At 37.9% G+C, this 11,556-nt stretch overlaps 1 protein-coding gene and 1 long non-coding RNA gene across 3 annotated transcripts in view; one reads left to right on the forward strand and one right to left on the reverse strand.

Moving 5' to 3' along the window:
* The window catches only part of STPG2 (sperm tail PG-rich repeat containing 2), a 594,891-nt gene extending 585,236 nt beyond the window's left edge, over positions 1-9,655 (reverse strand). The window contains exons 1-2 of one of the 2 annotated variants that reach the window (XM_045067076.1): positions 9,500-9,655; positions 8,551-8,697 (exon numbers count right to left, since the gene is read on the reverse strand). In XM_045067076.1, coding sequence (XP_044923011.1) covers positions 8,551-8,659 — 109 coding nt within the window. In that variant the 5' untranslated portion in view covers positions 8,660-8,697; positions 9,500-9,655. Of the gene's footprint in view, positions 1-8,550; positions 8,698-9,499 lie in introns of those variants that run through there. The other variant, XM_045067077.1, reaches the window with a different exon arrangement.
* On the forward strand, positions 9,020-9,307 carry LOC123388079. Its single transcript, XR_006602623.1, has 2 exons — positions 9,020-9,184; positions 9,264-9,307. It is a non-coding gene; the product is annotated as an uncharacterized LOC123388079 (long non-coding RNA).
* Positions 9,656-11,556: the final 1,901 nt, after the last annotated feature.

Raw genomic sequence — 11,556 nt, forward strand, 5'->3', positions numbered from 1 at the left:
TATAATAATAGTAAGGGACTTTAACACCCCACTTACACTGATGGACAGATCATCCAAACAGAAAAACAATTAAAAAACAGTGACTTGAATGACACACTGGACCAGATGGATTTAACAGCTATATTCAGAACATTCCACCCTAAAACAGCAGAATACACATTTCTTTTAAGTGCACATGGAACATTTTCCAGAATAGATCATATATGAGGCCACAAAACCAGTCTCAACATATTTTTAAAAAAAATCAAAGTCATACTATGCTTTTTTTCCTGACCACAATGTTATGAAATTAGAAACCAATCATAAGAAAAAAATCTAGAAATAGCACAAATACAGGGAGGTTAAATAACATGTTATTAAACAATGAATGGGTCTACCAAGAAATGAGAGAAGAAATCAAAAATTACATGAAAATGAAAATGAAATGGTCCAAAATCTTTGGGATGCAGAAAAAGTGGTTCTAAGAAGGAACGCCATAGCAACACAGGCTCACCTCAAGAAGCAAGAAAAATCTCAAGGAACCTAACCTTACACCCAGAGGAGCTAGAAAAAGAAGAATAATCAAAATCAAAACCCAACAAAAGGATGGAAATAATAAAGATTAGAGTAGAAATAAATGCTATAGAAACTGAAAAACCAAAAGAACAGGTCAATGAAAACCAGAGGCTGGTTCTTTGAGAAGAAAAAAAAAAAATCAATAAAATTGATAAACCTCTAGCCAGAATTATCAAGGAAAAAAAAGAGAAAGGACTCAAAAAAAAAAAAAATCACAAATGAAGAGAAATAACAACCAACACCACAGAAATACAAACAATTATAAGAGAATATTATGAAAAACTATATGTCAACAAATTAGACAACCTAGAAGAAAAGAATAAATTCCTAGAAACATAAATACAAAAACTAAAACAGAAAGAAACAGAGAATTTGAGCAGACCCATAACCAGTAAAGAAATTGAGTCAGTATTCAAAAACTCCAAACAAACGAAAGTCCAAACCAGATGGCTTCAGAGGGGGATTCTACCAAATTTTTAAGGAAGAGTTAATACCTATTCTTCTCAAACTATTCCAGTAGGAAAACTTACAAATTCATTCTATGAAGCCAGCATTACCCTGATACCAAAATCACCACAAAAAAAGAGAGAGAGAGAGAGAGAGAGAAAGAGAACTACAATCTCTAATGAACATAGATGTAAAAATCCTTAAAATACTAGCAAACTGAATCCAACAAAAAAATCGTTCACCACAATCATGTGGGATTTATTCCTAAGTTGCAAGGGTAATTCAGTATTCAGAAAACATTCAATGTGATACATTATACCGATAAGAGAAAGGATAGGAAGCATATGATCATTTCAATAAATGCAGAAAAGAGCATTTGACAAAGTACAATATCCATTTGTAATAGAAGTCCTTAACACAGTGGGTTGAGAGGGAACATATCTCAGTCTAAAGGCCATATATGAAAAATTCACAGCTAACATCATCCTTAATCATGACAAATTCACATCTCTCCCCCTAAGGTCAGGAACAAAACAAGGATGTGTACTCTCACCACTTTTATTCAATATATACTGTAATCTTAGCCACAGCAATCAGACAATACAAAGAAATAAAAGGCATCCAAATTGGTAAGAAAGACATAAAACTTCCACTATTTGCAAATGACATGATACAATATATAAAAAATCCTGAAGACTCCACAAAAAAACTTGTAAAACTGATAAGTGATATTCAGTCAAGTTGTAGGATACAAAATCAATCTATAGAAATCTATTGCATTTCTATACACCACTAATGAAGCAACAGAAAGAGAAATCAAGAAAACAATTCCATTTGTAACTGCACCAAAAATAAGATACCTAGGAATAAACTTAACAAAAGCAGTGGAAGACCTGTACTCCAAAAACTATAAAACACTGATTTAAAAAAATTGAAAATGACACAAAGAAATGGAAAGACATTCCACGCTCATAATTGGGAGAACAAATATTGTTAAAAAGTCTATGCTACCTAGAGCAATCTATACATTCAATGCAATCCCTATCAAAATGCCATCAACTTTTTTCAAAGAGCTGGAACAAATTATCTTAAAATTTATATGGAAGTGGAAAGATCCTGAAAAGCCAAAGGAAAGTTGAAAAATTAAACCAAAGCTGATGTATCAAAATGTGACTTCAAGTTCTATTACAAAGCTGAAGTCATGAAGACAGTATATTGGCACAAAAACAGACAAATGGATCAATGGAACAGAATAGAAAACCCAGAAATGGACCCTCAACTCTATGGTCAATTAGTCTTTGACAAAGCAGTTAAGAATGTCCAATGGAAAAAAGACAGTCTCTTCAACAAATGGTGTTGGGAAAACTGGACAGCCACATGCAGGAGAATGAAACTGGACCATCTCCTTACATGACACACAAAAATAGACTCAAAATGGATGAAAGACCTCGATATGAGACAGGAACCCCTCCAAACCCTTGAGGAGAACATATGCAGCAATGTCTTTGACCTTGGCCGCAGCAACTTCTTGCTAGGCATGTCTCCGAAGGTAAGGGAAACAAAAGCAAAAATGGATTACTGGGATTTCATCAAGATAAAAAGCTTTTGTACAGCAAAGGAAACATTCAACAAAACCAAAAGACAACCAACAGAATGGGAGAAAATATTTGCAAATGACATATCATATAAAGGGCTAATATCCAAAATCTATAAAGAAGTGATCAAACTCAACATCCAAAAAAAAAAAAATTCCAATCAAGAAATGGGCAGAAGACATGAAAAGACATTTCGGCAAAGAAGACATCCAAATGGCCAACAGACACATGAATAAATGCTCAACATCACTCGGCATCAGGGAAATGCAAATCAAAACCAGTGAGATATGACCTCACACCAGTCATAATGGCTAAAATTAACAAGTCAGGAAATGACAGATGTTGGTTGGCAAGGATGCAGAGAAAGGAGAACACTCCTACACTGTTGGTGGGAATGCAAGCTGGAGCAACCACACTGGAAAACAGTATGGAGGTTCCTCAAAATGTTGAAAACATAGCTACCCTATGACCCACAATTGCACTACTGGATATTTACCCAAAGCTATAAATGTAGTGATTCAAAGGAGCATGTGCACCCCAATGTTTACATCAGCAATGTCCACAATAGTCAAACTGTGGAAAGAGCCCAGGTGTTCATCTACAGATAAATGGATAAAGAAGATGTGGTATCTATATACAATGGAATACTGCCCAGCCATCAAAAAAAAAAAAAAAAGAAAGAAAGAAAGAAAGAAAAAGAAAAAAAGAACTCTTGTCACTTGCAATAACATGGTTGGAACTAGAGGGTATTATGCTAGGGGAAAGAAGTCAATCAGGAAAAGACAGTGATCATATAATCTCACTGATATTTGGAAATTAAAAAACAACACAGAGGATTATAGGGGAAGAGAGATAAAAATAAAAGAAGATGAAATCAGAGAGAGAGAGACAAATCATGAGACTCTTAAGCATAGGAAACAAACAGGAATGCTGGAGGGGAGGAAGATGGAGAGGATGGGATAACTGGGTGATGGACATTAAGGAGGACACATGATGTAATAAGCACTGGGTATTATATAAAACTGATGAATCACTGACCTCTACCTCTGAAACCAATAATACATTAAATATTGATTGAATTTAAATAATTATTTTTAAAAGAACACTAAAATATCTTTATAAATATTCTCCATGTGTTCAACAAAGTAGAAGATCAACAGGATGAGGAAATAAAGGGAAGATATAAAAATACTGAAATCAAACTTCTGTAATGAAAAGTACACTGATATGGGGCACCTGGTTGGCTCAGTCAGAAGGGTGTGCAACTCTTGATCCAGGGTCATGAGTTCAAGCCCCACATTGGGTATAGAGATTACTTAAATAAAAACCTTAAAAAAAAAAAAAAGTACACTGATAGAGTTAATGACAAATTTATGTGAGTTAATAAAAGATTTTTTTCTCAATTCTTAATCTCTTTAAAAATAACTACAGCAAAGGGACGCCTGGGTGGCTCAGTTGGTTAAGCAGCTGCCTTCGGCTCAGGTCATGATCCCAGCATTCTGGGATGGAGTCCCACATAGGGCTCCTTGCTCGGCGGGGAGCCTGCTTTTCCCTCTGCCTCTGCCTGCCATTCTGTCTGCCTGTGCTCGCTCTCTCTCCCTCTTTCTCTCTCTCTCTGATAAATAAATAAAATCTTTAAAAAAAAATAACTACAGCAAAAATAATTTCAAATTATTGTGACATTATAGCATATATAGAAGTAAAATATATGACTACAATAGCACAAAAGATGAGATGGGAGAAATGGAAGAACGCTCTAGTAAGGTTCATATACTAATGTGAAGTGGTACACTGTGATAGGTTAGAGATGTATATTGTAAATCTCAGAGCAACCACTAAAAAATAAAGCAGTATAGCTAGTAAAGCAATAGTGAAGGTGAAAACAAAATCATTAAAAAACTTAAAAAACAACTAAACTCATTCAACAAGGTAGGGATAAAAAAAGAAACAAAGAAGAGATAAGATAAAAACAAATATCAAGAGATTAAATTTAAACACAACGATACTGATAATTAAATTAAATAGAAAAGTTCTAAGTGCCCCAATATAAACAGCAGAGATTGTCAACTGGATAATAAAATAAGACCTAACTTTATGTTGTCTACAGATAACCCTCATAACACATAAAGACATAAAGTTAAAAATAAAAGGATGGAAAAGATTCACCATGCATCCATGAATCAAAGGAAGCTGGAGTGACTATATTAAAATCAGACATAGCAGATTTTAGAACAGTGAATACTAGGGATAAGAGAGACGTTGCATTATGATAAAGGGGCCATTTCATCAACAGGATTTAGTAATTCATAAAGACCAGCAAAAAAACGATTGCCATAAAAATCAGAACAGGGCTCACCTGTAGGGGAGTGAAAGAAGGATAATTAAAAGAGAAATTGGGCAATGTTATGTTTCTTGAGTATTTACTTTTGATGTTATAATTTTTACGAAATTTTCTACATAAGTGTTTAATCTTTCAAGTAAAGGGTTTTGGGTTTTTTTTTTTTTAATTTAGGATCATACAACATGAAGTAATGTGAGATAAATATGAAAACTAAGAAAACTAAGTTCAGACTAGCTCTTAGGCAGCTGTCCTAATACCATGGCAGAGAATCTAACTGAATCTACCTAAACAAGTGTGAAATTAATTGCAAAATACTGAAATTCATAGAAAAATAGAAAAGAAACAACAAACACTCAATAGCCCCATCTATTCAAGGAAGCCAGTACTCAAAAAATCTTCAGTGAAGCTTTCCAAAATTAATTATATAGAATCTTTCATCAATAGGCTAAAAGTGTACATGAAATACTGACCTCAAGTAAAACCACAAGAAAAACAAAGTGTTTATACTGATTAGCTCCATGAAAAAAGGGACTTGTCTGTTTTATTCACAATTGTCTACATAATGTTTACATTTAGAGTGGCTAACTGTTCTAGCATGCTCAGGACATAGAACTTTCAGTGCTAAAACCACGTTCCCATATAAATTAAGATGTTTGACCACCCTATCATAGTGCCCTCCATACTAATCAATAAATACAGAATTCATAGGTGATATTCTAAACTACACCTTTAGTCATTCGTTTAACAATAGTGGATGCTTTATTGTGTGTGGAGAGATGCAGTGAGGGTATAATAATGAATAAGCTAAAACTCTGGCTTCTAATAATGAGAAAACCAGAATAACAAATAATACTACAAACAGTGCTGCCAATAATTAAGGTATAAAATATAGGAGAAGATGGTTCTGGGGACTTAGGGTTAGTGGAGTGTGAGATAAAAGGTTTGATTTGGGACATATGGATATACCGGCATGTGAAGTGCCAACTACAAATGATAAATCAAACTGTCAGTCAGAAAGAAGAAATTAGGAATACAGGAGAAAGAAAGATTTGAAAAGAAAGAAATAAGTTCAGTCTGGGAAATACTGAGTTTGAGGCACCAACAGCAGAAGATAAATCAAACTGGCATGAAGCAATAAAAGTTAGTCCATTCTGAGAAAGAAGGTGGGCAGCATGTGATTAAAGGGCAAGTTCCATAGCCACAGCTACAGCCTCAAAACAAAAGGGTCATTCTTCATATAAAAGCAATAACTAGACCTCTGAAACATACTCATCTTCAGCGATAACATATACAGCAATCACATATATATTGTTTATTTAAAGACAGATTGCATTCCCTGAGGTGGTCTCCCTAAATTCTGACTGGCTAATAAGATAAATCATTATTGGTGGCATAAGCTCATGAGCATGAGTGCAGACCATGGACAGCTCATGCCTCTATAGCAGGTAAAGCTAACCACTCCTCCACCAAAGAAGAAATCTGGGAAAGACTATATTTAGGAGCTAGTGTTACCCAGCTTAGATAACTAATATAGAACCAATATAGATAATTAATATACAGCTGATGTGGGTGCCATTTATTATGTAAATCAAGTTCAAAAAGCAATTAAATTCTCCTTAGCATAATATGCCAGGAGACGTCAGATTACTAAAAAGACTATATTTTTATCATATTTGACTAGGCTGGTTGCATCAGGAGAAAATTTGCTTTGATAAGAAAAAATATCCTTCCTTCTTAGATAAATGTGAGAAAATCAGGAATAGCTCTCAATAATCTGGAATTGGAACATCCAGTCTCTCTCCTACTTGTGAAATCGGAGCAGCTCAGTGTGTTCTTTTTAGGCTGCAAATCCTGGGTTGAAAAGAGGCTCTCTGATTAAATGGCTGAAGGCTAAGGCAATGAAGTTTACAGATTGGGGTGAAAAGAATTTCCTGAGGAAAATGTGAAGATAATAAACTGGAAGATTGACCAAGAAGGCTACAGTAATATGAGAGTGGTAATTAGGAAGGAGAAAAGTTAGAAATAACAAGTATTTGCATCTTTCTTATGAAGATCTAAGATTATAAATTCCTTTGCTCTACTGTGGTTCAAGGTAACAAGTTATATAAAGTCCTAACATCTATTCTACCTACATCATTCTCTATAAAAATCTACCTGACCCTTAATTGAATTAACTGTGTATATTTCTCCATAGACCAGTGTGTCACTGATCTTAAAGAAGGGTAAAACAAATGAACCTAGGAAAGATATAATAGCTACTTTTAAATTATCCAGTAGAGAAATAATACCTGTACCTTCTATTAATTATTACCATGTTGTCGTTAAGTATTACTAAAATAGGGCTCCATAGGATGCAGCTGCTTTTCTTTGCTAAGCATAGAATCTCCTAGCTTCTTTCACAAGTCAGCAAGGCAAAATTCTATAAAACAGTAAAAGCAGGGTCTTGCAACACTCCACTTACTGCTTTCTAAGCAGAGTTCACATAAGTCATGCAGCGAGTTTTTAATTCTGCTATGTGTAGCCCATTAAACATTTTTTTACATTTTATTCCAAGAATTACTGTTTGTTATTTTTTAAAATTTAAAAGCTGATGGGGCGCCTGCGTGGCTCAGTGGGTTAGGCTTCTGCCTTAGTTCAGGTCCTGGTCTCGGGGTCCTGCGATGGAGCCCTGCATCGGGCTCCCTGCTCAGCGGGAAACCTGCTTCTCCCTCTCTCTGCCTGCCTCTCTGTCTACTTGTGATTTCTCTCTCTGTCAAATAAATAAATAAAATCTTAAAAAAAAAATTTAAAGCTGAGAGTAACAAGATCATGACTATTGCCCCCAAGAGAATCACAGTTAGTGTGGCAGCCAGATAAGTTAACAGATAATTAAGATATAATATCAAAGTCCTATGAAAGAGTCATTAAGGAGTCAAAGAAAGACTTGAGAAATAGTAGAGTCAAAGAACAATTTCACTTTACCTGAGTCTAAGAGTAAGTAGGACTCAGTGAGGTTAGGAAGGAAGAACAGCATACTGGGCAAAGTATCAGCAGCTACCAAAGCATGGAGGTGAGTGAGCATGAATTTCTAGAAAATGCAAAGTTGAAACTACTGAAATGTATGTGGGGTGAATGTTGGGTATAGGTGAGAGAGAATGTGAGAAACTTACTACCATCCAAATTATAGTTTTTCCATTGTTAATCTGCATTCCTCTGTTGTTACACTGTATTTTTAAACAAATGCCATTACTGTGTTTACATGACCGATGACATTAGGGTAGTAGGTTGATTTGGGTTTCTCTGGAGTGCAGAGTTGTCATTGTTTTAATTTTTTAATTTTGCTGCTTTTCAGCATCGATATCAATATCAAGGTTCTTAGAGCCTATGCGTATATTTAATACAATTGAGTTGTTATAAACATTAACTTCCCTAACAATGTACTCACCACCAACCATAACCCAAAATACTTATCCTGTGATGCTTTTCAAGCCTTTTTTATTTTGACACCGCTGAACACGGTCTTTAATTTGTTACACTTATTAAGGTACCATTGTGTTTAACAAGTACACAGAAGCGAGCTTGGCTGAAAGTGAGGTGTCCGTCACGGGAGGCTTGCCTTTCCCTACCTCTTACCTGTTGCCTGCTGCTTCAGGAAAGGTACCTGGTAGGATCCAGGACCCACATGCTCCTCAGTGCTGCCACCTTCAGCCAATCTGAACCAGCGGGGAGCTCGATCATACATAATTCTGGGAGGGAGGGGCGGAGCGGGAGAAGCCGCCGCTGCAAAAAGGGTAAAAACAAAGCCACTAGAGGCGAGGAGCAAAAGGAAGCTGACGACGGTCTGAAGAGGGTCGAACAGAACTTGAATAAATGGACGAGCTAACCACAGACGCTGTCTCCCTACCCGCTCACTGGGGTCAGATTTTTCTCTAGGTCAATTTAGAACCCCGTGGTACAGTAAAAGGGAGGGCGACCAGGAATAAGACACCCCTCACAACCATCTAACTGTTCACCAGGCGCAAACTGAAGTACTCCGCTAGGAAAGGAGATTAAAAAGTAGGCGCCGGACTCTGTACTTCCGGTCTTTCCTCCGCCCATTTCTCTCCGCCCCGGAAGTCTCTAGGAGCGAGGGGGCGTAGGACTCCTCCCCCGCCAAGCTCTCGGAGCACGCGCACTGAGCTGCGGACGGCCCGCCTTGCTCCGCCCTTCGCTCACCGCGTACTCAAAAGGAGAGCCCAGGTCGTCTTGCGGCGCCAACGGCTTTAAGGTTTGTGCTTGTCGGAAGAGCTCTAGAAAATACGTTAGAGGGGGTTAGAGCTCGCTTGACCATGATCTCTTTCTTCTAGGAGCCAGTTAGAGCGGCGGGAAAGACATAGCAAAAACTGTGAAAGAAAAAACCATTCTCTCCGCAGAGCCTGGGTTCCGCAAACTCAGCCCCCCCAGCTACTACACCTACATGCGCACCCACAGAGGGAAAACACCTCTGGCTCTATCGTACAGAGAATCCCAAACCTCGAAGAGAATCTCAGGAAGTGGTGGTGACAAGAAACAGGGAACCGGAGGAAAGAGAGGAAAAGCTCACCAAGAGAAGCAATGCAAAGGCCGGTGACAGAAAGCTCTGTTTGTTGTCACATGCCAGGCAACGGCAACAGCGTCTCCTCACTCTGTTTCTAACCAAGGGCTTGAAAAGGCCCAGTCCACCCACCCCCACCCCAACCAATGAGACTCTTAATCTCAGGTAAAAGGAACCTGGCTTGTGCAATGGTCTTGAGTCTGTGTCAGAATCCACCTTAAAATGTCCTCTGGCTGTTTTGTTTTTTTCAAAGACTTTATTTATTTATTTGACAGAGATCATAAGTAGGCAGGGAGGCAGGCAGAGACAGAGGAAGGGAAGCAGGCTCCCTGCTGAGAGCCCGATGCTGGAATCAATCCCAGGACCCTGAGATCATGACCTGAGCCGAAGGCAGCAGCTTAACCCACTGAGCCACCCCGGCGCCCTGTTTTGTTGTTTTGTTTTGTTTTGTTTTGTTTTGTTTTGTTTTGTTTCCCCAGCAAGAAGCCCGTCCACATTCTAATTATCTTTAAAGGCTTAAATAGATACTCTCTTGACCATGCCTCACCCCCAATGAGCTACAGTACTTTAACTTGTATCTACTACAAAGTTTTCTGTTTTGTTTTGTTTTTAAGATTTTTATTTATTTATTTGACAGAAGTAGGCAGAGAGGCAGGCAGAGAGAGAGGAGAAAGCAGGCTCCCCACTGAGCAGAGAGCCCGATGTGGGGCTCGATCCCAGGACTCTGGGATCATGACCTGAGCTGAAGGCAGAGGCTTTAACCCACTGATCCACCAAAGTGCCCCTCTACTACAAAGTTTTATATTAATGCTCTGCAGAACACGATTTGATACCCAGTTCTGTGGGTCATTTGTTATGACAGTCGTTCCATAAAAGTGAGATGTTTCCATACAAAGCTGTATGCTTCTACAGGATATATCTGTAATATGTTTTTTTCTTTTTCCTACTCAGTATCTAGCTGAATAATCATTTACTTAAAAAACAAATTGGCAGGGGCGCCTAGGTGGCTCAGTGGGTTAAGCCTCTGCCTTCCGCTCAGGTCATGATCTCAGGTTCCTGAGACTGAGACCCTCGTCTGGCTCTCTGCTTGGCAGGGAGCCTGCTTTCCCCTCTCTCTCTGCCTGCTTCTGATCTCTCTCTGTGTCAAATAATTTCTTAAAACACACACACACTGACAAATGCATAGAGATAGAGACAGAGATATATAGGCATATACTATAGACTGCTGCTAGGCTGTGGTGATACAAAAATAGGACAAGTTCATTCTCCATTCTGTAAGGAATGGAGAAAGAGATGTGTATCAGCGGTAATATGAGGTGACAAGAGAGAAGTATAAAATAAAAATATATATATTGCAGGACTTTAGAAATTGCCTCTTCCTCCTAAGAAACTAGATGTTGATCCATAATTCTTTCTTGTGGACTTGTTTCTCCTTGCATGCTTGCAGAAAGCCTCATAATTTCCTCAAAGTTATTTAAGCCTTATTTTCCCAATCTTCCACAGATAACCCATTGAGATCTAGAACCCATTTACTACTGCATTTTACAATACAGATGAAAAGAGAAAAATCTGTATGCTTTGGAGGATGAGCCAGTGGTGCTGTAAATTAGCTTTCTATTGGTGGGCATTCCTTAGGGACTTCATTTTCCCTTAACCCAAACAAGAATAGAAACCCAGACTGCAATTTGAAGTCTAGGCCACCTTTGTAGTAAACACTGGTGTGGACTGACAACCTCCTTCTGGCTGTTCAAGTCTGTTTTGGCCTTGATTACTCTTTCCTTGGATATATTTGGGTTTGAGATTGGGAATGGAAGTGATAAAGAAAGGTTTATCTGCTTTTTCTCTGATCTGATTTTTGGCCAGTGAGCCTAACCTAATTTAGGCAGAAGGAGTTCTTCATACGGTTTATCCTAGCTCATTTGCAGATCTCTAAACAGGACTTAGTGACCTTAAAACCTTTGTACCAGGTACAAATACAGTGTTTTTCTATCTTGCCTGTTTCCTCAGTGCATGTTCTTTTCTCAAGGACCTCATAGAAGGGTAACTGATGAATGGTACTATAATGG

Source organism: Mustela putorius, unplaced genomic scaffold (assembly GCF_011764305.1).
Source record: "Mustela putorius furo isolate JIRA1106 unplaced genomic scaffold, ASM1176430v1.1 tig00003871_pilon_pilon_pilon, whole genome shotgun sequence".
In the NCBI taxonomy this organism is placed as follows: domain Eukaryota; kingdom Metazoa; phylum Chordata; class Mammalia; order Carnivora; family Mustelidae; genus Mustela; species Mustela putorius.